Source organism: Cydia splendana, chromosome 18 (assembly GCF_910591565.1).
Source record: "Cydia splendana chromosome 18, ilCydSple1.2, whole genome shotgun sequence".
NCBI lineage: Eukaryota > Metazoa > Arthropoda > Insecta > Lepidoptera > Tortricidae > Cydia > Cydia splendana.
Window position 1 is genome coordinate 12,700,667 of NC_085977.1, and position 27,959 is coordinate 12,728,625.

A 27,959-nucleotide genomic window follows, 5' to 3' on the forward strand; every position below is an offset into this window, starting at 1 on the left:
CAAAGGTCGTTTGTACCCGAAGTTATAATACTCGAAATTTATTTCTGGTTGTCATTTATAAGAAACCGTTCTCGGCGTAGAGTTTCGACATGTATCGGAAATGAGGGCGATGGCTTCCCTAATCTTTTCGACTTCTGGCGGCTTAGCACGGTCGCGTTTTTATCCCTTGTCACCATGCCTGTCACGTTCTAACAAGTATGTAAGTGCGAAAGGGACGCGCATAGTGATAGTCGATAAAAATGGAACCGTGCTGAGCCCGCTGGAAATAAGAAACCTATGAAATGAAATAAGTGGAATTAAAAGGGTTTGTGGTTTGTATAAAAACTTCAAATTAATAAAGTATACTTTAATAGGTCTATAACAGCATGTTAACATAAAAGCATAATTTTCACGTACAGTCTGCACAACATAGTATGTAACACATTTCAAACAATTACATTTGGTCACATCACATCACGGACTGTATCAAGGCCAAAAAACATTTATTATAAAAAATCTCACTAATAGCTAAAAATAATCGTCGAGATTTCCAAAATTCCTCTTAAATATTAGGTCCCAATATTCGTATGGCAAAATTTAATAATAATTAGGAATTTAAAATATCTAAATTGGTCTCTAATATTTTAAAAGTTTTCATGCCCGGTTTTATAAAGACATGTTAGACCTTTACGGAAACCCAGCCTTTAAAAGGTATGTTTAATAAGTTGTATTTTCTTTGTGTCGTAGGTACCTGCAGTGATCTTAACACATATTTGTCCTGAACTCCTGAATTAATTATAAAAAGTGAAGAAAACTGGTTTTAATCCAATACTGGAGTATAAATATTGCAAAATAAAAAAATAATTCGTTAATTCATCGTTATTTTTTTGGAATAGGTGACATTGTGCTTGAGATCGAATGTCCTTTAGGAACTAGCAAGCTAAAAATACAAATCAATTATTTGTTGTTAATTCTTTGTTAGAATTTTGCGACAAAAAATGTCTAAGAAGTAGGTAGTGTACGTCAGTAACGTTTGTGAGTATTTTCAAAGTCAAGTAGGCGTGTTATCGGCTTTTAAACTTGTTAGGGTTTGTCCTGTTTTGGACTCGTTGATCTCGTTTATCCAAAGTTAGAAGGTTTACTATAGTTTATAAACACGCGGTTTGAAATAACCGCCTATAAGTTTCATAGCAGTATCCTAAGTTCCCCGACTGTGTTACCGCCGTTTGGAGTTGCTGGGCTTGGCCTGGCCGGGCTTGGGCTTGTTGAACTGAAAGGAGGCGCACTTGGGGATGTGGCGTTCGGCCGCCGACTGGTTGAAGCGGCGGCTGCAGTGCGGGCACTGCACGTAGTCGGGGTTCTCTGACGGCGGGGGTGGCGGGAGATCGCTTAGTTTGCCTGGAAATATGAAAACCATTGACGTGGGTGCCCCTTAATACGCCTAACATTAATTGTCATAATATGAATTCGCATAACAGTTTTGGCATAACATAATTGTGTATAACATTGAACAGGCAAAATATTAAAAAAGCATAACACTTATTGCGCATAATAATGAATCCGCATAATTTAAATATGCATAACATTATTAACTATAACTTTATTTGGCACAAAATGAAGTAGCATAATTTAATAAAGCAAGAGAATTAGATGAATCAGGGCATAATCAACTCGGTTAGGTCAGGTTCACAAGGCGTAGTAAGTTCGTGTTCTTCTTTTGTTTTAAATAATTTTAGGTTTTTTTTTAGGTTTTAGAAATATTTTACATATTTAGATTTTTTGTGCAAATTTTTTATGAGGTTTTTTCGGGTAATTCAGAAATTCGGATAATTCCGAAATTCAGATGAAAATCACCCAAAATCCCATCATAATAAAAGTCTCTTTTCGGAATTATCCGACAGTTTTCGACATTCGGAATTACCCGAATAGACCTTAGTGCATTTTAGACCTATTTTAGTGATTTTTTTATCGAGTAAAAGTCAAAAACTCAGGATTCGAATCGCTGAAGTCCCTAGAGAAAGGCCGCAATATTGCTAATTAAATTTTTGGCAACCGTATTGTGATATTTGTGATTTAAAAAAGCGCTACATTTACTTAAAACTTCGTTCTCTGAACCTACTGAACCTTAATTCGAGCCGCTCTACATTTTTATTAATTTGCCTTTTACATTTATACCATTTAATAATTATGCAAAGTAACTTTATGCTTATTATATTTATCCCAAATCGTCGTTATGACAATTTGCGTTATGCGCATTAACATTATGCTTACTCAGTTATGCGGAATAATATTATGCGATTTAAAAATTATGCGTAACATACGTTATGCCAATTTGAATTAGGAGAATTACGTTATGCGAATTAATATAGACCCCATTGACGTATATATATCTATGGACTGGCCTTACGGGCACTAAAAATGGTACTAGTTCAGCGGTGTTACCCACGAATTCCAGCCAATCGTGCAGTCTAACGCAACTAGTTGCGACCAATAGCGCGCGTGATGCGAACTCATCGACCAATCGCGCGCGTGATGCAAACTCATCAACCAATCGAGTTGTAGCGGTGTCACACCGCTGTACTGGCCCCTGTCATGCCTTATTATTTTTGCCCGTAAAGCCAGTCCCTAGATATCTATGTCAATGATGAAAACGCCGTGACAAAAAGCTGAGTAATAAATAACGCGGCAAGCAAAAGGTTGAGTACGGTAATCGCCCTTCGTGACTGCGAAACGCTTCGTAGTGGAGGGACTATGATAATCTATGTCAAACTATGATCATCATTTCAAATTCAATGCGGTCTTGTAGCTTTGGCTCTGTAGTTAACAGCTGTAGTTAACATATTAACCCTTTAACCGACAAAGATGTCAACTGATGCACGCGGCTACAGCCAATATCAACCTTCGTGCATTCCGACACGGTTCATGATGACACGCTGCGCACTATAGGCGTGGAGTTCAAAGAAGTAGATCACATTACGCGTGAAACTGATGGCTGATGTGTAAACAAAAACACTTGAATGAGTAGTTGATGTAAGTAGTGTTGGTAGGAAGGACTAGAGCCTTTGAAAAATCTGAATTTGAAGAACTCTGCTCATTTTTACGAAAAACTTCTGAGTCTTTTAAGTCCCGAATCGAGTCCTTTGTGGAGTCTTTTTTAAGAGCAACTCAAAAGAACTTTAGCCTCCAAATAAAGACTCCGTAAACAATTTTATAGGTTTTTCCTAATTAACAGGAAGGAAATTTGGCGTTATTGTATGATTGATGTGCCTAATTCACAAATTATTGATAAAGACAATGCATTTCGAAATAATTTGTAAAAAAAAATCGAGAGTTCTCTGAAAAGGACTCAAGTCTCTACAAGAGACTCGGGTCTCTATCAAGTTGAAAAGAACTCGAGTTTTGACTTAATTGTAAGTCTGAAAATCTGAGTCGACGAGTCTTGCAGCAGAGGACTCAAAGGACTCTGAGTCCTACCCAACACTAAATTGACTATTGCACCTATGTTTAGGCACTTACCTCCAGCAGCTAGATGTTGTTGCACCTGCTTCGCAGCTCGGATGGCCTGGATGAACTCCTCATGCTTCTGTCTCCAGCTGCTGTTTAACGGCTTGGCCTTGGCGGGCGCAGCGTTGCTCGCAGTTTTGCTCTTGCGCAGCTTGCTTATGAACGGCTCCGCTTCCGTGCCCTGAGGGAATGTAATGAGTTAGAATAAGATCGCATGATGGACACGAGTCCATATGTGACGTTATCTATGAAAAGGGACCTTATTGTCGATGGCGCTTACACCATTATTAACGATGCTCCGACGTAAATACAATGCCGCGCGACGCTGTGCGGCGTAAGCGCCATCGACAATAAGGTCCCTTTTCATAGATAATGCCCCATATACACACATATTCCCTATCTATATTCAAAGGTTGCACTATGTAAGTAGGTACCTACATTTCAAAAAGTGCGGCAAACGAAAGGCATAGGTAATAAAAGTTTAAATTTATATTAAGGTGCAGTGAAGTACATAATTGCCCGTCTATAAGATTTTAAAATTAGTGTTGGTAGGAACTCGAGTCTTTTGAGTCTGAATTTAAAGAACTCAGCTCGTTTTTAAGAGACTCTTTCTAATTTTAAGGGTCTGAAAAACTGAGTCGAGTTTTTAAGCAGAGGACTCAAAAGACTTGAGTCCTAACCAACACTATATAAAATCCTACGTCTATGTATGCATTTTACTTTCTAGGCGGAAGAAATCAGCCAATTAGTTGAGTGTTGAGTGCGTCAGCTCCTTAGTCTAATTGTATTTAATTTGTTTAGGTACCATTCTGTACAGAGTTCTGGCAGAACAAATAGGTGGCATGCTTAATTACATAAATAGCTTGCCTTGAACTGCTCTGCATCCGTGCCCTTTATGTAACAATAAAAATAAATCATATAAAAATACGAATATGTACAAAACTACCTACTCGTGGATCTAGTTGGTGGTGCTTTTGTCTCTAAAAGCTTCTACAAACGTTGCAACCAATTTATAATGGCATTCGACTTTGGATAATACCGGCTAAGTAGGAGCAACGACCTTAATCGATCGACCAAATGCCACAATGTACCTATTCCAAATGGAATGCGATTATCTGTTACGATTGTAGAGGCCATAACAGTTGCCTACATTTTAAGGTTTTTTACGAAATATAATATTTATGGTGCTATATTTTACATGGCATAGGTATAAACTAAATAAACTAAGTTGGCACTACCAAAAACTGCTACGCATTTATAAAATTATTTACGGCAAATTATACCAATCCGTTGTATAACTAACTTACCTACTTATCGGCAAAGTAACGGAATACCTTAATTATTAGTGTATACATACCATATTTTCTCCTTTCTTTCGAATATTTTGGAGGTAATCGCGTCTAGTTATTTCGTAGGTAGGTATGTTATTTCTATACATTATCTTTATATTTCAATATTCTTCGGTTCTAAATAGGTAGCGATACAAAAATGAAAGGTTTATTTGGCAGCTGTCTATTTTGATTAATGACCATAGGTATACATTTAAAGTTCATAGGTAAATAGGTTGTAAAGATCCAACCTAAACACAAAAATCTAAATCCCGTTAAATTTTTTATGCCTCATTCGTGAAAAACAAGAAATAGAGCCCGCCTGATGGTACCAGTAAGCGTTACCCACAAACTACTAACCCCCTTATTCATAAACGTCTACTAAAGTTAACAAGCCGATAATAATCGTTTGTCCCTTTCCGATGTATTGGTATGATGGAAAGGGACAAACGATTATTATCGGCTTGATAACTTTAGTAAACGTTTATGAATAAGGGGGTAAGAAGATACGTGTTACCGTAGACTGGCGTAGACGATTGCCACTCCAGGCCCCGTAGACAGCATGCCAATCGCTAATAACGTTCCGTAGCGAACGAAACTGAACTGTCACTGTCACACTAAAGCCCCGCATTCACAAGGTAGGAGCCTTGTACCGTTTAGCCGTTTGTAGGACGGCTCGTAGTCCGCAACCCCCATACACAATCCTACCCAACGAGGCGGACTACGAGGCGGACTACAAGGTAGGAAGGAGTGTGAATGCGGGGCTTAATACGGAAGAGTGATAGAGAGACACAAATTGATTCAATGGTGAAGCGCAAGCGATTGTCACCTTGGCTAGGCCGCCTGGGGTCTCAAGAGCGCTTTGCTGGCCCTTTACCTACACCTGAGGGCCTACCGCGAACCACTTTCGACGTGTTGCCTCTCTGTCGCACTTGTACATTCGTAATACGTAAGTATGACAGGGAGTGACAGTAGTGTGACAGTAGGCCCACTGAACAGCGAATTACCAAATCTGGTTAAAACACAACACGGTCACTTACCGCGACTCTATATGTGAGTGCGTCGAAGAGTTTCCTCTTCTTGGATTGCGACTTGCGGCAGATGTTCTGATGCTTAGCAAGGCGGTCCTCGGCGAAGCGGCCGCTCACACCATCACCAAACGAACTTAACTTACCGCGAGTCTATGCTTAAGTGCGTCAAAAGGTTTTCTCTTCTTGCTTTGCGCCTTGCGGCAGATGGCCTCGTGCTTGGCGAGGCGATCCTCGGCGAAGCGCCGGCCGCACACGCTGCACGGCACGCCGGCGCCCGTGGACGTCGGCGCCGCTGACACGCGTTTTACTTGCGATGAACTCTGCAAATATTGACGGACTCAGTATATCAGTATCACTTATATCAGACACACTTATATGTGTGTCTGATAAGACGATTATATTATGACACCAGATAACTAATAAAAAATAAGTTATGATTTGCATGTTAATACTTAAAAACACAGTGAATAATGCCATACGATAAATAAACTAACTAATATTCATAAAAATATTAGGTACTGTAGTTAATTTATAGTTAATAAGTAAGGATGTGTGGCTGGACTTCACATTGGGGTCTGTTTACTAGTAAACACAATGTATCAGTTATGATAGCCATAGCCAGTTGCACTTTTCCCGCAACCACACTAATAATGCGTATCGACCGACCTTAATCAGTAATCACTTATTTTTAGAAAGTGTGCGAGACATTTTAGGGGGGCCCTGGTCCTGACCGTGTCTCCGCATTAAAACAACTCACTGCAACTTAAAGTAAAAAACCTAAAGAGATTTGATATAAATACTTATAACTTGTGTTCGGTTATGAACAGAAAGCTTACTCTAAAAGGTACAATTAGTGCTTACCCCCGGTGTACTTCTTATCGTACTACTTCCTACCTGAAAACGAAAACAATATAATATAGGTATAGGTTCAAACTCATAATTTACAGTGTCATTTTACGATTTACGGTTACTAATTAGACTTTAATTAGGCAGTCAGCAGTGACAGTGATCTATGCGAAATTTTGCGAACGTTCTACGTTGTAACCCTTAATAAGTATACAGACTTTTACATGGTTGAGCGAGGTAACTGCCGAGTCTCCGGTCCCCAGTTGCGTCCCTTCTTAGATATGTCTGTATTAATCTACCTAATGTTTATAAATTTCATAATTATGTATTCTTTTTATTTATCGTACTTAACGTAAAGTAACGAAAGAGGGTCGTTTTGTTTAGGTAGTTAGTTGCTACTTACAGGTTTCGGACCTCTGCTTGCCATGGTGCCCTGGGTCTTGCTCTCCGATGCCTAGGCGACACAAATAACACAGCAATATATTTGATAACATTCATACATTCAGTGATAGGTCAACCAAACTCTTGAATTACGAAAGCATGATATACATCGTTGGTACTTAATTAGGCAAATGATTAAAAAAAATGTAATTAGGCAGTTAACTGAGCCACAGTACAAGAACAGTAGTGAATCTTCATAGAAATGAGCCGCTGCCGGCTTGAATGTGTGCGTGCGCACCGGGCGCCCTGTACGCACGCGCTGCCACGCACACATTAGCATAATATACGGGGGAATACGGTGGCGGCAGTGTGGGCTGTACCGCGACTGTGATCGCGCGCATTCGAGTACGCTGCCCGCCCGCTCGCATTTGTCTGCTCTGACAGTAGGCCTTAATTTTTTTGATCATGACTTCGAAGTTCGAACAGAGACAATAGTATAAGTAAGGTACGAGATTCAAAAGCTTGATTATATCAATATTGTTACAATACTTTTTCTACGAATCAACAAAAATAATACTTTAAACTAGTAGAATCATACAAACGAACCAAACCAAAAGTATACAGTTAATTGTAAGATACGCGAGCAACCGCGATACCTTCATACTGGTACGCGCCTCGGCCGCCGCGCCCGGCGCGTTAGTCAACGACACCTTCTCGTAACTCATGAGGCCCTGGTACTTGCTCCGCGCTAAATTAAATTTTTAGACAGTTGTTTTCTCGATTTTTGCCACCGTAGCCTATGGAGACTAATAAGCAACACTAAGTGGTTTTCGTAGTCTATGGATGTTGCTATATTAAGGGTGTCACATGCGCGTTTCTGACTTATGAACCAATTGTTTCTACTATACAAACTAAAATTAATAATTAATTTGAGCTATGGTTTTATTTCGTCCTCTTGACCGCGGCGAGCTGTGATTGGTCAATTTCATTATAGTTGACTAAACTGTATCGAAATGAATATTATAGTTGAGTTGGGAGCTCATACATTAAAAATACCCATTTGCAGTTTGGTATAAGAAATGTTAATTCAAAAATTACAGTCGACGAGTAGAAAAAAAAATTTTAGTGTCTCAATAACGACTCCTCAAACCCGGACTTGTCATTCTTCATAATACCTACTTGCCTATGCTTCCCTAAAACCTTTTTACTAAAGTTATACGTAAGGATGAGAATTTACTTTACTTTAACCGCTAACAATAAAGCGTTCCGAACATGCAGAAACCGGAGGATTTTTTTTCTGTATTGAATTTATATTTTTTTTAATAAATGCCATTTCCTAATGTAAATATTTAAAAAGCGTTTTATTTATACTTAATTTATGAATTGATAGAACATTTCATTATATTATAATAAATAGAAACGTAGTGCGACTCATAATACGCAAATAATATTTAACTAAAAATAAAAGTGACAACCCTAAGCGCCAACGCAAGAGTAGGCAAATAACTTGCCGAGCGGCCTTAGATTCACTACTGTTCTTAGTGTACTGTGACTGAGCGGTGCCAAAAAGAAAATTACATTTCATTCATGTCTTCAAAATATTGGCTCATTTTACTCAGAATCATTTGTACATTCACGCCTTATACATGAAAATATGTGTCCCAAGATTTCCTTTCCAGATCGTCACATTTTTGTATGAAAAGTTTTTTTATTTGTATGAACGTGACGCACTAGAAAAATATTTTTTCATACAAAATTTTGGGACACATTTTTTCATGTATGAGGCGACAAATGATTTTGAGTAAAATGAGCCCAAGAAGTCAATATTTCGAAGACATGAATGAAATGTAATTTTTTTTTGGAAAACGCTCAACTGTTGCCATCATACGAACTTGAAAGAAGTTTGTCAACTGACGTGTGATGTCCATAAGTTATAAACACTATCAGTCTTGATATTTTGAATATTGTTTAATTTCACTTGTGCATTTTAAAAGATGTTTGTGATGTTGAGTTATTGATTGACTTGACATTGACGCGTCTCGTAATATTTTTAAACTACGGCCTGTCAAAAGCAAAGTCACCGTAGCAATTAATAAAAAGGTTTATTGTGGTTATTGGAACTTTAGTTTCGCTCATCGACTCGACTGATTACTGCCGCAGATGAAAACGTATAGAGTCGGACTACGTTAAGTTTTCATGCTAAATGCTACTACTGCTAGGTAAAGTATGGAGTTATAGGGATATGTGCATTCTTAATACTGCCAAGTTTATGCAAAGTGAGCGTGGCCAGAGTATATTGTGTTAAAAATACACGTATTGTAGAGTCTGTGCGGAAAGAGAAGAGTGGTGGAATGTATGGGGCCCAATACATTTCACGACTCTTCTCTTTCCGAACAGATTCTAATAATAGTAAAAGCTTACATTTCCACTGGGGGTTCTTCTGGGGGGAGCGGCGGGTGCGGCAGCCGGTTTTGGTTTGGTGGTGGTGGCGGAGGGGGTTGTTTTTGTCATCGGACTCCTGTCAATGCGATACAAGTATTTTTTTATTTGGAGAGTTCAAATTATACTGAAAAATAAGCTGTGAAAATCAAAATCAAACGTAAAAAATAATTGTTAGTATCTGAGTATCTCCTGCAGGGATATGATGGTCGTTCTTGTCTACGTGGCAGCGTGATAAAACGGCATCTGTCACTTTCTATGCCAACCGGGCTAGCGCATGATTGGCGCGACAGACTACCCGTCTTTTTCTATGTTAACAAAAGAGGGACGGGTACTCTATCTCGCCGCGAGATACTATCGGGCCAATCATGTGCTTGGCCTACAGGTGTTTAAGAGTGACAGTTATTTTATCACGTGGATAAAGCCATCCATAATACGCCGGCTGATGTGACATTGGGTAGGAGGGATTGTCTCACCTCCTAGGAGGCCGGGCGGGCGGCTCGTCGCGCGGGGTGACCGGGGCCAGCGCCTCGGGAAATGTCTCGTCCTCCAACATGTTGGCGCCCCCGTCTAACTCGTCCACTTCGTGGACCAGCCCATTGCTTATCAGCTGAAAACATACTTAAATGGAACATATGTCTATCCGGACCCAGCTTGCTAAGTTCATGATTAGATAGATACCTATTTGACTCGGCACAAGTAAACCTATTTAACAAGATTCAATTGTATATCGTAAATAATTCTACGTTGAAGAATATGAAAGTAAACATATAGAAAATAAGTATAACTATGACAGTCAGGCTCTTGCCTGACAGACTGAATGGAAACATACAGCCTCCTTCACAGCATTAAGGTCTGGCTGGTGGTTGTGGTTCAGGTCCCCTGATCTGTTTACGATCTCTTCAGTTTTCTGAAAAGAAAATTAAAATATATACCTACGTTGTGGATGTGGGCATACGAAATTTGTATATATGTAAAGGATCTTCGCGAAGGCATCTATTTTGAGCATGCATGCGAGACTTAAAACAAAGAAACACAAATTAACGATATGAAAAATATAGATGAGCTTCTAGGCAAACGGTTAACTGGTAACTAAAAACTTACAACATGGTGTTTTTTAATACTTTGCGAGCTGATACTTGTATGCGCCATACTCTTCTTCTCTGTCCCCCGATTGGTCGTCCTCGTCCCATTCTGCCTGTGCTCCTTCCGCTCCGTCCGCTCCGTCCCGTTCTGAACGTTCTGAGCCCTGGTACTGGACACTTTGGCGAACCCGTTGGGCAGGGGTTTGCGCGAGCGCTCTGTGTTCTGAATTGGTTGGAGCGGGTAGCTCTTGTCGATGCCTTTGGTTCGTCGCTCCTCGAACATTTGACGGACCTGGAAGATAATTAGTTGATGCTCATAATTATGTTGCTATGGTAAAAACAATCGTGAATGTATAGACATCCAAGTTGAAAGGACAATAGACTGAACACATAGGACAAACATTCGATAATTCACCGGAAAACATTTTTGAAAAACTACAAATGACATCCTACGCGACTGCGCCAAACAAGATAATAAATATTGAATAATTTTACGGTTTAGACTCACTTGTTTTTAGTCACTCGCGCAACATGTTCCGGAGAGCCTAGGTCTCCTTTCTCAACCACTAACAGTGCGAGCAGCGGTCAATGTTAGTATGTCTCACAACAGTTTAAATTCGAAGATTATAAATATGTCTTATTTAGGTCTGTTAATTAATTACATCGAGTCAAGCATCCTAAATTCTAGAATATGGAACTGATGCAAGATAGGGACACCACGTTATATGGCGGAAGTTTCTTTACGGAAGGAAGGAATATTTACGAGTATGTTACCTTGCCAGGCTGGCTGGACAGACTCTCGCTCGGCGATCGGCGCAGGAGACTCTCGCTGGGCGATAGACGCACGAGACTTTCACTGGGCGAGTGCCGCACGCGAGGCAACGCGCGCGCTGTCGTGCCTCGTACAGAGACGCTATCAGCTCTCCCTCCTGCATCTGTTGGAGGGCACTAGTTACCTTGCCAGGCTGATGTGTTACATGTGGCTATGGTGGGCTGGATAGACTCTCACTCGGCGATCGCTGCACGAGACTATCGCTGGGCGAGTGCCGCACGCGTGTTAGTGCGCGCGCTGTCGTGCCTCGTACAGAGACGCTATCAGCTCTCCCTCCTGCATCTGTTGGAGGGCACTAGTTACCTTGCCAGGCTGATGTGTTACATGTGGCCATGGTGGGCTGGATAGACTCTCACTCGGCGATCGCTGCACGAGACTATCGCTGGGCGAGTGCCGCACGCGTGTTAGTGCTCGCGCTTGCTGCGCTTCGTACAGTGACGCTATCTTCAGCTCTCGCTCCTGCATCTGTTGGAGTGTACTAGTTACCTTGCCAGGCTGATGTGTTACATGTGGCTGTGGTGGGCTGGATAGACTCTCACTCGGCGATCGCTGCACGAGACTATCGCTTGGAGAGTGCCGCACGCGTGTTAGTGCTCGCGCTTGCTGCGCTTCGTACAGTGACGCTATCTTCAGCTCTCGCTCCTGCATCTGTTGGAGTGTACTAGTTACCTTGCCGGGCTGATGTGTTACGGATGGCTGTGGTGGGCTGGACAGACTCTCGCTCGGCGATCGGTGCACGAGACTATCGCTGGGCGAGTGCCGTACGCGTGTTAGTGCTCGCGCCTGCTGCGCTTCGTACAGTGACGCTATCTTCAGCTCTCGCTCCTGCATCTGCTTTTGTTGGAACCGCGCCTGAAACAAAGAAAGCCATATTTGTAGACAAATCGCCTGACGGTAAAATAAGTACCTACTAAGCAACTCCAGAGCTGTCACATGCGTCCATTAAATATCTAATGTGACGTGGATTTACGTTGTACTTTAACATTACTCTTTCTTTCTAAGCTTTTTATTGTCTTTCTATAAGTAGAAATATATTACGTTAAGCTTTAAATACGGGAAAATTGCTTATGAACAATCTTTTAGCTTAATACGCACATCCGACCGAAGTAGTTTAGTCCTTTACTAAAATTGATGAAGTTAATGCTCTTAAATCCTTAAATCCGTATCAGAAACAGGAAAGACAAATTACAATGTAATGGACTTACACGCACGGGCACTTATCCAGATCGTTACTTATAGTGTCTTTACGAATATTTATACAGTGGGTTTGCTTTCCTAACGACAACCCATCAAAATAAGTCTTGGAGAGCAATGACAATGTTTGAGTTTAGGGCAACCGCTAGATGGCGCGGGAACGGAGCGGGCGCACGCACGCGTGTGCCATTGTAGATAAAATTAGAGATGCAACGGATGGTTGTTTGGCCGGATACCGGATGTTCGGCCTGAACATCGGCTGAATATTCGGTATCCGGCCGCCGAATATTATAATAAAATTTTGGTTTTACAGGTGCGTACTGTGCAGGTTTTGAGTTTGATCTGTTTCGTAGTGAACGTTTGCGCGAACTCGTTTCTAGGTTAGAAATTGTTTGCACGCGCAAGTGAGTGGAATGTTTAAATTGTTTCAAAATAACAAACGAGTAGGTACGATTATGACTTCATGACCGTGACTGTTTCATAAATCCAATTTGTTTACTCCGAAATCAAGCAAAGTTACTATTCGGTATCCGACGGATATTAAAAGAAGGGCCGGATAGTAACCGAATATCCGGTGCATCTCTAGATAATATCCTCGTACGCGTCCGTGCCAGTTAGCGTAGCTCATACTATGTTTCGTTTAACTCACTCGCTCCGTACAACCGCGCTAGCTAGCGGACGCCCTGAAACGGTAACTTTCGTTACAAGCTAATCAGGAAGTACCCAATAGTCTGCAAAACGCCCCCCTCGTTTATGACCTTGTCGGTCGGAAGCAAGAACAATGCTAATTGCTTAGTATCTATTAGTAGTGACAGGACAAGTAAATTGTCGGCAGCTGCGTGGGCGGCGAAAGGCTCCTTCTACGGCTAATCGGCGTAATAGACTTGTCTGTTTTGTTTATAAGGACGTTTGTTTCGTAAGCTATGTTTAATGTCTAATGTGCTACGTGAAAATATTTTAATATGAGGACTTGTCACTATTTTAACAATTATACTTAGTTTGTCAAAGGACTGTCTCATTTCAATCATAGACAGAGAGAATCATACTATCTTTGTCTTACACTAGTACTAGCGCCCAAAACAAAATGATGAGTATTGTTTTCCTGGTTCTTACTGACTGGCAAATTGGTTTGACCAACTATATATACCAACCCACCTGTAAGGTAGGTATGTAGGTGTAGATAACATTTCTTTTTTGAAGTGAAAACTTCTTTAGCGGCGCTGTGCACTTTTTGTGATGGGGAAAAATGTTAAACTCGCGACAGGTCACGTGATCGTAAGATTCGTAAGACGTAAGACGGACACGTGACCAGATCGAAAAACTGTTAAAATGTCATTGAGTTTTCACTTCTGCCGGCACTGTTGTTTTATTTTCTTCCTTGCCAGTAAAAATATGAAATTCAGTCCTGTTATCCCTCCAAGTGTGTATGAACTAGGTTGACCGTTACTTACTTTAGTTAAAAATATTGATACTTGGTCTTGGAGTATTTTATTACGTTATATAATACCTACGTTTCGATTATCAAAGTGGGCGAAATAAAGTATACTGAATGGATGTCCATTGTTCAGAATGGAAAACGTTCTATAAGTGTTTCCTATTAGGGCTTTATGGACAAAATGTGTTAGCTTGTTTGATAAAATAATCGATTTCGGGTTACTGACCGGCGTTATCTACACAAATGTTTGAGCACGTGACGATGCCCACAATCCTTTTTCATTGCTACCTATGTAAGTAAATTGGTTGAAAACAACTTATGTAAGTTGTTTGGTGCTTTATGCAAGTTAATATCTATAATTTTGTTTAAAAAATTTCATTTCTGATACAAGTTTTTATCGCTGACTGTATTATTATTTCAACAGGCAACTAATAATACTCATCTAGACAATTCTAACAAACCCAAACACAATTAGGTTGCCTTGTTTTATTACAGAGTTCCTATGACCATTTCCTGTGTCCATCAACAGATCAGCTCGATGGTACCAAGTATTGCATTGTCAATCGACTTACAAATTTTCATGCATTTTTTGTGCAAGCTTTCAGTTTAATCTGAAACTGGAAAGCGAGTAAAATGTTACTTGCTATATTTGATTACAGACACATACAGACAGACAATGGGCCAGGTGCAACTAAATAACAGATTTTAAAGACTAAAGAAGGTTAATCTTTCGCTAATCAAACGACAAATATAATATTTAATGTAATTAAATATGTGTACAAAACGCGAGAGTTTAAAGTGTTATATGACAAATATAATATCAATAAATTAGGTACCTATAACGTAAGATCCGTGTGACATCGATAGACATCCGATACTTGAATTCCATTTTAATCACAAGCTGTTCGTAATTACAAAGTTATTCAATCGCGAATTCTCGCCCGCACGATCGCAGTTCTCATGACATGCTAATTGTGGCCCGAGTCGTCAGTTAATTACCAGCCTTGTGCCAATCGTATTAAGTTTCATAATCGAGTTGCTAATGCGACAGGACGCGCTCTGAATAGCAACGTTTGGTAACCAGATTTGGTAGGCAATAACACCAAATTTATAGGAGTAGGTTTAAATAACAAGTCGTAAAGTCTAGTTCACGTAGGTAGTTGCCTTCATAGTTTATGCACTGGGTAGGTAAATTACAGATCTACAATGTACAAGATTGCCTGTTAAATAACAAAAGTGCGACCAAAATCAGTGTCATTGGAAGTAAGTAGGTACCTATTCAGAAATAATACATACCTATGTGATGCCGTCAATTATTTGCTTTTGTAGTGTAGGTATTTCCAATATAGTATAATCACTCATCGTTTCTCCTGAATACAGCCTTTCTAGTTTTCCAGTCCGCTAAACTCACGCTTTGGCACATTTAAGCGGTCGCTATGGAGCTCAAAAGTGGTCACCTATTTTCATTTTTAGTCTGCCTCTTTCAACCCATAAATTGTTCTTATACCTACGTGATGGCTTCCCTTTTGCACTTCGAAGTTCCCAAAACTGATATCTATGTAGTTAATCGCAATTTATTTTATTTACAAATTTTCCAGCCACTGAACTAAAGCATCAAGTGCTCGCTAATTACAAGCATTTGCCTTTATCCCGCTATGTCGGATGTTTTGTTTCAAAAATGCATAAATAAATCACGCGTCACCGCGTCACATCACAAGTACCTATACATGTATTTTACACTAATCAATTCTGAAAATTGGTCTGTTGAACTTACGTCGGTCTCTTTCCAATAATTTAATCACGTGTCAACATAATCCTACCACGAGCGAAGTAACATCACTCCATTATTTCCTGTCGAAACAAAGTGAAAGGACAACAAAACAACAACATAAACATGACAGTTGTTTTAATAGCGCCGTCAGCGTGGGAGGGAATCGATCGGAAGTGTCGTATGCTAATGGCCCAAGGTTGACGCCTAGTATAGGCTGTGCAAGGTGCAAGTCTGCCAATTGTTACTGACATGTCTCAATAGGTGTGCATAAATCTATCACTTTGATACCTAGCTTTCAATTTGTTAAAATTCGAGTGTTCACCTGTTACGAAAAATTCTGGGCTAAGAGAATACATATTTTGAAAAGTAGCGTTCGTAATAAAAATTTACGTGTCTGTACCGAGTTGGTGATAAATTTTATTTATTAGGATTTTATTAACGTAATAATATTAACGTAATAATATTTCTATATTATTTGTATCTCCTTGGATATCACGGGCCTATAATCCCGGCTTTTTGATAGGCTTGCGTGGGGACACAGATCCAACACGTAGAGGCCCCTTGGAGAGCTTTTATGTCATGTAGAACGCCTGCTGGAACCCGTTCACAGGTGCTACAATAGACACCCATGAACCGGTCTCAGCAGGCATTGGGACTATTGTAGAAAAAGAGAACAGTATACCGGTCTATGGATTGAAGTTTGGGTGGACTATGAGACTGGGTTATTACAAAGACGTACGGACACCTGCCATAACAATGTTCACACAAGTTATCGAGGCAGGTGGTGACTTGCCGCGCACTAGATGGGCCCCTGAAACTGCCGTCGCGAAGACGACCAGGAGCAACATCGGTGTGAGCGGCTCAGGGGTGTCGAGAGGTGTGCGCCGCTTTCTACCCAGTGGCTGTTAGCAGCCACTGTGCCAACTCGCGTCTTATGCATCTTTCACTTCCACCCCTGGAGCATATAGCTCTAACGACTCCTCTCTGGACGGCCAATTAACGCAAGCCAGAGCTGAGAGTCCTGCGGGTCCCCTTGGGGTCCACTCCGACCGACGAAGACACGCCGGAGACGGAGACCCTGACCGACTCTCGGGAGCACTCGGGTTTCTATATTATATTATTATATTATATTATTTATGTTAAGGTAACATAAGTAGGTACATAAATATGTAGTTTTAAATGAATGAAAATTGCAGTAGGTAGGTAATTGCTGCATCTATATTAGACTTCAAGTGCCTATATTATCATTATCACATCATCGTATCATTGATATCGTTAAGTAGATAACAAGGAAAATGAATCAAAATGTTTATGAAACACTTAGTAGGTGCAGGTGTACCAGGTTATCCGTGTATGTAGGTGAATGTGGGCTGATCAGCTAGATAAGTTTACATTCAGTCTAGCCTTTATTATGATCAAGTATTACCTTTAACTGCCCTGTGATTTGCATTGTAAGGTCGATGACAGTCTGACTCAGTAGTTCGGCCTACAGATGTGCCTTATTTGGGCTTTGGACCTTGCCGACGAGATTATGTAAATTCTGCAATATATCAGACATTCTAAAAATAAATTTAGAGCAATATGTTTTATATAAAAAAAAAGAACAAAAGATATTATGAACGTTATTGGAATAAATTTATACGGTCTATTAGATTATTTGCAGAAGCCCTATATTTTCGCTAGCAGTCGATTCCGCTCAGCAAAAAATAAATGGTTTACATGAAATGAGTACGACAAAAGCAAGTGTGGATTCAAGCATGTTTATCCTTAAATGAAGTCATACAATACATGAGTCACATTTAACCGCGCTCCCAAGTTACGAGTATGTAAAATAAGTTGTGATGTAAGTCAAAACAAGTAACCTCTGAGCCTACGCGACCCGAGATTTGTACCCACATGTAAGTAAAGTTGTTTCTTGTATTAGTTATAGAAAACATGAGAAAAAATATAGATAATTGATTAAATTCTGCAAGCTTTTGATGGAAAATAATCTGGAATGTTTTGAGTTTTATGCAAAAGACACTCTTATCAACTGTTGACACTGTTGACCGTTGTACGTCTACCGCGCTGTATAATGCGAAATCTTATTTTGAATTCAAATTGTTATTTAGGTAGGCACCGCTCGCCGTCGGCAGGGTGTTCATCCTCACACCCTAGAACCTAAATGGTCGCGTACTGTGCGATTTAAGAGGAATTTCCTCCCGCGGACGCTCCGGCTGTGGAATGAGCTCCCTTCCGAGGTTTTCCCGAGGGTCTACAGTATGGGGTTCTTCAAAAAAGGAGTGTACAGGTTTTTAAAAGGTCGGCAACACGCTTGTAACACCTCTGGAGTTGCAGGCGTCCATAGGCTACGGTGACTGCTTACCATCAGGCGGGCCGTAAGCTTGTTTGCCACCGATGTGGTATATAAAAAAAATAGGTAAATACTTACCTTAAAGGGGCCCACTGATTAACAGTTCGCCGGACGGTATCGGCCTGTCAGTTAGAATAAAATTTTGATAGTTCCGAACAACTGACAGGCCGATACCGTCCGGCGGACTGTTAATCAGCGGGCCCCTTAAGTATGTACGTAGAAACATTTAATATGATAGAGTTAAGGCGGAATGGAATTCTACCACTGTGCGGCACTGTGCGATACAAGCATTTTTGGACTGAATATGCTTATGCCAAGCAGTGCCGCACACTGGGTGGAATCCCGTCTTTGAGTGGGTAAAAAAGCGGCCAAGTGCGAGTCGGACTCGCCCATGAAGGGTTCCGTAGCACCAAGTAACATAATAAAATTGCGGTTGACGATTTATGACGTATTAAAAAAAAACCTACTTAATAGATCTCGTTCAAACCAATTTTCGGTGGAAGTTTGCATGGTTATGTACATCATTTATATTTTTTACTTTAAATCATTCTCTTATTTTAGAAGTGACAGGGGTGGGGGGGGCACACATTTTACCACTTTAGAAGTGTCTCTCGCGCAAACTATTCAGTTTAGAAAAAAATTATATTAGAAACCTCAATGTCATTTTTGAAGACCTATCCATAGTATCCATAGATACCCCACACGTATGGGTTTGACGAAAAAAAAATTTTTGAGTTTCAGTTCTAAGTATGGGGAACCCCCAAAATTTTTTTCTTCTTTTTTTGTGTGAAAATCTTAATGCGGTTCACAGAATACATCTACTTACCAAGTTTCAACAGTATAGTTCTTATAGTTTCGGAAAAAGTGGCTGTGACATACGGACGGACAGACAGACATGACGAATCCATAAGGGTTCCGTTTTTTGCCATTTGGCTACGGAACCCTAAAAAAACCAAATACAAGTATCTAAAGTATGTAGATAGGGGATAACAAAGTGAGTATAGCCCGCTCAGGCGCTCATGGCAGGGAGGTTCCTTCTTATTGGTCACTTGACATTGAAAAGTAAATATTTAATGACGCTATTAAATGTCAATTACACAAGTCTGGAAAACCGTTTAATTATTTAAGAGGACACCAAGTCCTTCAAACAATGTATTTTCGTAGCACTTACTAATTCTTAAACCCCATAATTAGCCCTATAGAAAGTTTGTTGTACAGTCGACGTAAAAGATATGTTTACATTTTTCGCCTTATTACAAAGGCACAAGGTACAAAAGTGTAAACATATCTTTGACGTCGACTGTACAACAAGTAGGTATAGGTAGGTACCTTTTATGGTATTTTTAAAGATATATTAGAAGGTAAGTTATACTTTTCTAATAGGACACCTACAAATTGTTAAGTAATATGTATATCAGACCTTATAATACAATTTTTAGAGCCTAGGTCAAATAGTTAAATAAAATGGGCTCGCCAAGAATTGAATCTTTAGCACAGCACTATAAAAAGAGGTTTTAACGAAGTGTCAATCAATCACTCGATTTAGAGCAAATTTTTTATTTGCTCTGTGTCTGTATGTATTTAAGTGAGATGGGCATTTTCGTCATATGTGGTTACAAGTAGACGTGTGCGCCGATTAAGAAATGATCGGCGGCGGCGTTTGCCAAAAAATCGACGGCGGCGGCGTGTTTTCGGCGTGAAATCGGCGTGACCTTGACTTTCAGGTTTCTTAAGAAAAATCATTAAATTGTTGTTTTTCTTGAAAATTTGATCAATGCAGGTTGCTGGTCAGTGAACTACGTATAGTTTGAATATGCTGTGAGTAAAATAGGGTTTGTAAATGAATATAGGATAGGTATAATAACTTGATTTCCCTAACACTGGCTTGCATTAAGAAGTTACCTGGTCCCAATGACCCTCGGAGGGTCTAAGTTTTTTAGACCCCGCCGTAAAGATAGACCTCAGAAATTGACCGAGCAAACCTTAAACCTCATGGCTGAACGACGCTCGCTACAGTTGCAGTCTCCCGATGACGCGAAGTCATATAGGCACCTCAATAGACGTATATCTAAGTCCTTGCGACATGATCTGCGTCTCTTTAATACTAACCGTATTAAAGAGACTATTGAGCGAAACCAAGGCTCTAAAGTGTTCGCACAAGTCTATTGGGCAAAGCCAGCTGACAAAGCTGAAACGGGAAGATGGCAGCATAGCGTCGAGCAAGGCGGAGGTTTTAGGCGAGATCGAGAGGTTCTATGGACAGTTATACACTTCGATCGCAAAGCCCGTTGACAGCTTGGTAGGAGATCCAAGAGCCAAGCTGTCCCGACATTATACCGAAGATATCCCGGACATCAGTCTGTACGAGATTAGGATAGCCCTGAAGCAGCTTAAGAACAACAAGGCGCCGGGCAAAGACGGAATCACTTCAGAGCTTCTGAGAGCGGGTGGAACACCGGTACTTAAAGTCCTCCAGAAGCTCTTTAATTCCGTATTGTCCGAGGGCATAACGCCGGAAACATGGAATAGAGGCGAGGTGGTGCTGTTCTTCAAAAAAAGGTGATAACAGCCTATTAAAGAACTACAGACATCACGCTTCTGAGCCATGTCTATAAGCTGTTTTCAAGGGTCATCACGAACCGTCTCGAACACAAACTTGATGGCATCCAGCCTCCCGAACAAGCCGGTTTCCGAAAAGGCTATAGTACCATAGACCACATCCACACGCTGCGGCAAGTTATACAGAAGACCGAAGAGTATAACTTGCCATTATGCTTAGCGTTTGTGGACTATGAGAAAGCCTTCGATTCGGTGGAAACATGGGCGGTGCTTGAGTCTCTTCAGCGATGCCATATTGACTATCGGTACATCGAAGTGTTTGTATAGTAACGCTACCATGTCGGTCCGAGTGCAGGAGCAGAGCACGAAGGCGATTCCATTGCGAAGAGGCGTAAGGCGTAAGGCAGGGAGACGTTATCTCTCCGAAACTGTTTACTGCCGTAATGGAAGACGCCTTCAAGCTCCTGGAATGGCAAGAACATGGCACCAACATCAACCGCGAATACATCACTCACCTTCGGTTTGCCGACGATATCGTAGTCATGGCAAAGTCGATGGAAGAACTCAGCATGATGCTCGATGACCTCAACCGAGTTTCACAACGGGTGGGTTTGAAAATGAACATAGACAAGACGAAACTTATGTCAAATGCCAATGTTGTGCCCATCCCAGTATCTGTTGGGAACTCGGTACTCGAAGTTGTTGACTCGTACATCTACCTAGGACAAGTAGTCCAATTAGTTAGGTCCAACTTCGAGAAGTGGTCAACCACCGAATTCAACTCGGTTGGGCAGCGTTCGGGAAACTACGTAATGTCTTTTCGTCCGACATACCTCAGTCCTCAGTGCCTCAAGACGAAAGTCTTTAATCAATGTGCGTTACCAGTGATGACTTACGGCTCCGAAACGTGGTCTTTCACTATCGGCCTCATCTCAAAACTCAAAGTCGCTCAACGAGCTATGGAGAGGGCTATGCTCAGAGTTTCCCTACGTGATCGAATCAGAAATGAGGAGATCCGTAGACGAACTAAAGTCACCGACATAGCCCACCGGATTAGAAAGCTGAAGTGGCAATGGGCAGGCCACATTGCACGCAGAGAAGATGGCCGATGGGGTCGAAAAGTGCACGAGTCGAGACCACGGACTAGCAAGCGCAGCGTAGGCCGTCCACCCACAAGATGGACAGGCGATCTTGTTAAGGTCGCCGGAAAACGCTGGATGCGGGTCGCTTCCAACCGGTACGTGTGGAGGTCCATGGGGGAGGCCTATGTTCAGCAGTGGACGTCTTATGGCTGAGATGATGATGATGATGATGAATGACCTTCGATCCGATCTGTAACTCTCCGGTTTCTCAAGCTTTCCATGGCTTGTCCTATGAAAAATGACATACTTTAACAAAACAGAACTCCACATATCCTTGAAATTTGCTAGACATAGTGGACTGCTATGCCTTCTTTTTAATGGTTTTGTTGTCGTATAAGCGCCAGGCTCACTGAGACGCATCTTCTGTCTCGTTTTCTCATTGCTGAGGATCGTGACACGTAATTTGTATCCATTTCATGCGGTCATAAGCCGTATGGGTGCAGACTGCCGCAAGCCACCCTCTTCATAGCGTTCGACCATCTCACACATGCTCCAACTTGAGCACGTTTGCCATTGATTCGGCTTTAATTTCATGTGTTTCTCCACATCATACGTTGGATAATATGTCCGAACAATCTAAGGGCTCACCCATGGCATATTGGGAAGAGCTGAGTGGCGATATAGAGCTCTCTGAAAATGAAGGGGTTTGTTCTCCTAGGGGCTGTCCATAAATTACGTCATCGATTTTTGACGATTTTTGACCCCCCCCCCCCTATCATCATCCAAAAATCATCCTTCAAATGACCCCATTTCCTCCTACTTCATGCTACCGTCATCCGATGTCCAGACCCCCCCCCCTAATTTGAAATGACGTAATTTATGAATAGCCCCCTAGCTGTCTAAGGTAAGCAGCAGTTTTCATTCGTTCGTTAACAGTAGACGGTAAATACTTAGGATTACTCATTTACTTTAATTGGTGTGTCAAATAGTTTCTGCAACTGGCTATTCAGTTTCATTTAATTAATAATTGATGTATATTTGACAACTGTAACATAAATAATACAAAAAATCCATATTGTAATCGAAAACCCAACTTGGAATAACTAATTAACAACACTCAAGGTCACGCCGATTTCACGCCGATCATTTATCGGCGGCGGCGGCGTGGTCAAAAAGCCCGGCGGCGGCGGCGCGCCGGCGCGGCGCACACGTCTAGTTACAAGGCAGTCGGCGACCGTAACCAAACTGATGATATGTTTCGTAACAAAATGGATGTTGTTCTAATACTACATGTGTATTTAGAAATAACGTAAACACACCCGTGTTTGACACAACCCCAATAGAGCCTACCTTCTATTCTATAATGCATAATATTCTAGCAATAAATGATAAAGGTGATACCTAGGTGACAGGATGTCTACTTTTGGAATTAGCCTTTCAAACAACATTAACATTTACTTTAATTTGAATGTAATTTGTACCTAGCCAGGTAGCCACCAATTAATATGTAAATTTTTGCAAACTTTACAGAATTGGTGAGACATGTTCCACATTAAATAAAGGAACGCATGGATATTATTGAGCCAAGATCTTCTTTGGATCACGGAGCAATGGTAAGTCTATGTGCCAGTTAGCGTCATATACTTAGTAGGTAGCAATCAAAGTATTTGAATAGTTCGGTACACCATATAATTTGTATGGCGCACCTATTTGAATACTTTGGATGCTACCTACTATACGACTCTGACTGTACAGGTATTTTGTAGTTAAATCACTAAGTTTAACTAATAAACTTGTGAAGAGTGTAGCGACTACTTGTCTGCTTCATTATTTAAAGAGACCTCGAAGCGTATTCAGATTTAAATAATAGGAATTTGATCTGGATTTGTTATGGTTACGATCTGTCAGTGTCAAAAGTGTAAATATTTTTCAACCAGTAATGTCGCTTTTGACACTGACAGATCCATAACAAATCCAGATCAAATTCATAACCCGTTATTACAAACAGAATTCGCCTCCTCGTTGACGCACCACCAGACCACCACCGTTTGATGTTCCACCCTTAGAGCATTTAATAACTGGAGTCGCCTTTAAGAGCTTACCCCTCTGCCGAAAAACTTGCATTGTGCAAACTTTTATATGGACTGACATGGCTATTTGTACGTTACGTACAAATCATGTAGAAATAGCAATACATTTGACGTCCCCTCCCCCGCAAAAATCGGCAGACTGTTTCGTACAGGAAATGATAGCCGTCTCCAGTTATTAAATGTTCTAAGGTACCACCCTGTGGAGTCAGGTCGAGTCAAGGTCACATAAACAAACATTTATATTACTTACCGTAAAAAGTATTCAATTTACTGATCAATAATTGTGACGCAAGCATAGATAATAAAGTGTTGATGAATTGGTATACAATTTATTCGTTTCAAGCTCTTTATACTTACTTATTTGTAGTTTCTTTTATTTATTACATATTATACTTTAAAAGGTATAATTTAATATTATCTATTCTCTGCTGTTGATGACGTTATAAATGCTTGTTGTTGGGATTGTCTAATAGAGAAGTTAAGGTCGATAATGAATCAGAGAATTACGCCATTTGAACAATTGTGTATTTTTTGTGGTCTTAATCATATTTTCTGACTCATTTCAATTTCCTTAGTTAATCTCCTTGTCTTTATGTCTTCAACACATGAAGCAAGACATTTGACAAATAAGAGCCGTGCCGTGGTGCTAAGAGCTTTTCAATATATTATATTCAGTTGTGCAATTCCAATTGCAATTCTAGAATTTTTCAAATTATTACTTCGTTCGTATATTAAAATCGAGTAACAGGGAGTATAACTCCGAAAGCAAAGCGACATCTATCGAATGTTTGAATACTTAAGCTGCATTTTTGATATGAAGGTTGTAAAATATAGGTAGGTACTATAAGTAAATTAAGGTAAAAGTGAATATAAACACAGGTAAAGGCAGTGTTAAGATTTCCTTGATCTAGTCAGAATCTAACAAAGAACATCAACGAGGTATAGGGCTCGTTAGGGGCCTTGATGAGTAATCGATGACTGTGCAGTGAAAAACACTGTCGGTGATAAACTCTTCCCTAAAAAAGGTTTTGTATTAACTTCTTTATTACGCGCGCAAAGTGTGAGTCTATTTCAAACTGATTTATTTATCTTAAGGTAGAGTCAGCCAGCAATGTCGGTAGTTTGCGAGTAGGTAATCATACTGGGATAATGATTCATACCTTCGGATGCAGCAGATGCAGCTATTTGTTCCTAATGTTCGCAGGATCCGCTCTCTCCAAAAACCAAAACCCCTCATCCTCCAATGCAGTGGCTCTTACCAGTGCGCGTTGTCCAGGCAAACGGAACATGTATGTGGTCTCCACCGAAAATTCCAGAGTATAATGGTTCTTACCTTAGGATCCGGTAAAGTCAGCCAGCCATTCCTAATGTCCGCTGGGTCTGCTCCTTCTAAAGATAAAGAGGACGTGCTCCGAAGCTTTTTCGTCTTCCAGTGATCTGGCTCCCACCAATGCACATTGTCCAGAGAACGGGACATATCACGGGTCTCCATTGCCATCGGGACTTTGAGGGGAACAGTACTGGGATAACGATCACTTCTTTTTGTTACGTCCTAATTTTTATATTGATTAAGTTAATATGACTGTCCTTTAAAAAAATTATTGTTATTTAAATAATTATCTTAGTTAGGTAGGTTTAGATCAGAAATTAAGTAGGTACCTAGTAATTTTAATGAGATAGGTAAGTCATTTCACCATTTGTCAGTATACAAAATACACCACATGCATTGTCATTTTTCCACTACTAAGGCACAATTTTACATTGGTAATAAAATAACTGAAAATTCTGCAGCAAATTCCTTTACACGCGCTAAACACTACGAACTTTCTCAAACAAGAAGTTGTAACCGTCTTTACCACCCCAAGACCGGGTGCCGAATGTCCTACGGGGTTGTTTGTTGTCCCTGCCCCGGGCGCCTAGCAACAGCCACGTGGCCTCCCCAACCCTGACCTTACCGCTTTACCGCTACTTGACCCCGACTAACCAAACTCATTCTACACCACATTCTGAAAACCACTACCTTAATAACTCTGACATATGACGCAAAATCGATTAGCAAGGGATTGGGTAACGGTATATATGATTTGTCGTAAGTGTAACTGTTTATTTAAGAAATAATAGTTATGCCGCGGTGATAAGGTTTATATTCATATGTTTTAGATATTGTATTGTTGGAAAGACAATATTGAGATTCTCTCAAGAAGTTTGTGGTTAGCATGATAAAGTGTCGTTTAGGGAAGATCTCTAGAGAAATAGATGTTTACGATAAGCCTACAATATTCTGAGATATTCTTTGACTAAGATTAATTTTGCCTATCCAATGCTTACTTAATATCAACACAACATTGTGGAAATCTCAACGAGAGTATAAATCCAGTGGATATCCTCAGTAAATATCGGACCATATTGGTGAACAGAAATTAGCCAGCCATATTCGCAAATATGCTCACGTCACATCTGTTCCACTTTCTACTACATACATACCTGAGCTTCTATCTAATATTGATGTACCTACAATTTTCGGTAGGTATTACTTAAAACCTTTAAGCCTAGGAAATAAGTTGCAATTTCGTATGTGTACGGCTAGAGGATGGTGTGCCGGAATTTTTGTTATTTAATCAGCCATATCATGTAGGCGTATAACTGTATGTATTGTCACATTACATAAAGATTAGATCTAACCGGTGCTCTTAGTCTCCTTTCACTTTTCTATGGTACATACCTACAGATTCTTTATTTTATGACTGAAAGTTTTTCTAAATTCCACAGCGAGAATTGAGAATTAATTGTTGCAAGTGCAATGCAACCAACCCATAAGGCAGGGTAACCTAATTGTCAATCTAACAGCACTAGAAAGTTTCCAAAATGTAAGGAATATTGTGTAAAAAGTACCCAACAAATAAAGGAAGTTTTCATAATTTCCATTATGGAAATATATTTCGGTTCCCATATATAAATACATACTATGTGAGATGTTTTCAATCATTTTTCAACTGGGCAATTTGGCAAGTTTTGAAAACCTTCAGACTACTAATCATACCAAATAATTTACCCATTCAGAACTTTAAATAAGTGCAGTTTGTTGCATTATTAATGGTATTTCATTGCGACAAGTTCACAGTTTGTTTGGATGGGTCGTCTGGCCGCCACCATAAATGTCGAGCCTCGGGCTGCGGTGACTCAGGCGCCTCCTTCTAAGGCGCGCTTAGACTCATGACGTCATCATTATCACTTTCGTTCCATCAGTGAGGTCTTTCGACTTATGAATTTAGAGGGCCTACCGTCAACATCGGATAATCGAAAATCCTTCTTCTTCTTCCTCGCGTTGTCGCGGAATTTTGCCACGGCTCATGGGAGCCTGGGGTCCGCTTGGCAACTAATCCCAAGAATTGACGTAGGCACTAGTTTTTACGAAAGCGACTGCCATCTGACCTTCCAACCCAGAGGGTAAACTAGGCCTTATTGGGATTAGTCCGGTTTCCTCACGATGATTTCCTTCACCGAAAAGCGACTGGTAAATATCAAATGATAGGTACTTCGTACATAAGTTCCAAAAAACTCATTGGTACGAGCCGGGGGTTTGAACCCAAGACCTACAGATCTGCCCTGCTAAGCCAAAAAGCGCTATCTCAAAAGAAAATTCATTGCTAACTTATACTTTAGTTTCTATAACTGAGAATTCTATTTTCAAAATCATTTGTTTTTGAGATAGCGCTATTCGGCTTAGGAGGGTAGAGATTGAAAGTCGCACGCTCTTATCGCTAAGCCACCAGTCTCGAAAATCCTTATCGGTCGAATATGCAAGAGCGGTAGACCCTCAGATTATGAGACAAGTAACAGTACTTAGTTAAAAGCCGAAAAACACTTAGTAAACAAAAGTCGTTTGCTGACTAACGGCATTTTTATCCGTTGACATTTGATTATTTACTCGTAAAGTGCTCATTGACATTGATGAAGAGAAAGGATGACGATAATGGTAGGAAAACCCCAAACAAAGGAAATAAAAGGTAAGTAGGTACTAGAGATGGGTCGCGGGTATTTACCCAATTT

General features: G+C 40.5%; 1 protein-coding gene and 1 long non-coding RNA gene across 3 annotated transcripts in view; both read right to left on the reverse strand.

Annotated features, from left to right (window-relative positions):
* The window catches only part of LOC134799162 (uncharacterized), a 409,935-nt gene that overhangs the window by 127,983 nt on the left and 253,993 nt on the right, over positions 1 to 27,959 (reverse strand). The gene's annotated exons all lie outside the window — the stretch shown is intronic.
* Positions 332 to 27,959, reverse strand: part of LOC134799108 (zinc finger C2HC domain-containing protein 1C) — a 55,466-nt gene continuing 27,838 nt past the window's right edge. The window contains exons 1-11 of one of the 2 annotated variants that reach the window (XM_063771506.1): positions 25,243 to 25,449; positions 12,095 to 12,277; positions 10,613 to 10,885; positions 10,341 to 10,418; positions 9,985 to 10,118; positions 9,491 to 9,587; positions 7,092 to 7,142; positions 6,704 to 6,736; positions 5,986 to 6,162; positions 3,496 to 3,664; positions 332 to 1,377 (exon numbers count right to left, since the gene is read on the reverse strand). In XM_063771506.1, coding sequence (XP_063627576.1) covers positions 1,196 to 1,377; positions 3,496 to 3,664; positions 5,986 to 6,162; positions 6,704 to 6,736; positions 7,092 to 7,142; positions 9,491 to 9,587; positions 9,985 to 10,118; positions 10,341 to 10,418; positions 10,613 to 10,885; positions 12,095 to 12,277; positions 25,243 to 25,407 — 1,542 coding nt within the window. In that variant the 5' untranslated portion in view covers positions 25,408 to 25,449 and the 3' untranslated portion in view covers positions 332 to 1,195. Of the gene's footprint in view, positions 1,378 to 3,495; positions 3,665 to 5,985; positions 6,163 to 6,703; positions 6,737 to 7,091; positions 7,143 to 9,490; positions 9,588 to 9,984; positions 10,119 to 10,340; positions 10,419 to 10,612; positions 10,886 to 12,094; positions 12,278 to 25,242; positions 25,450 to 27,959 lie in introns of those variants that run through there. The other variant, XM_063771507.1, reaches the window with a different exon arrangement.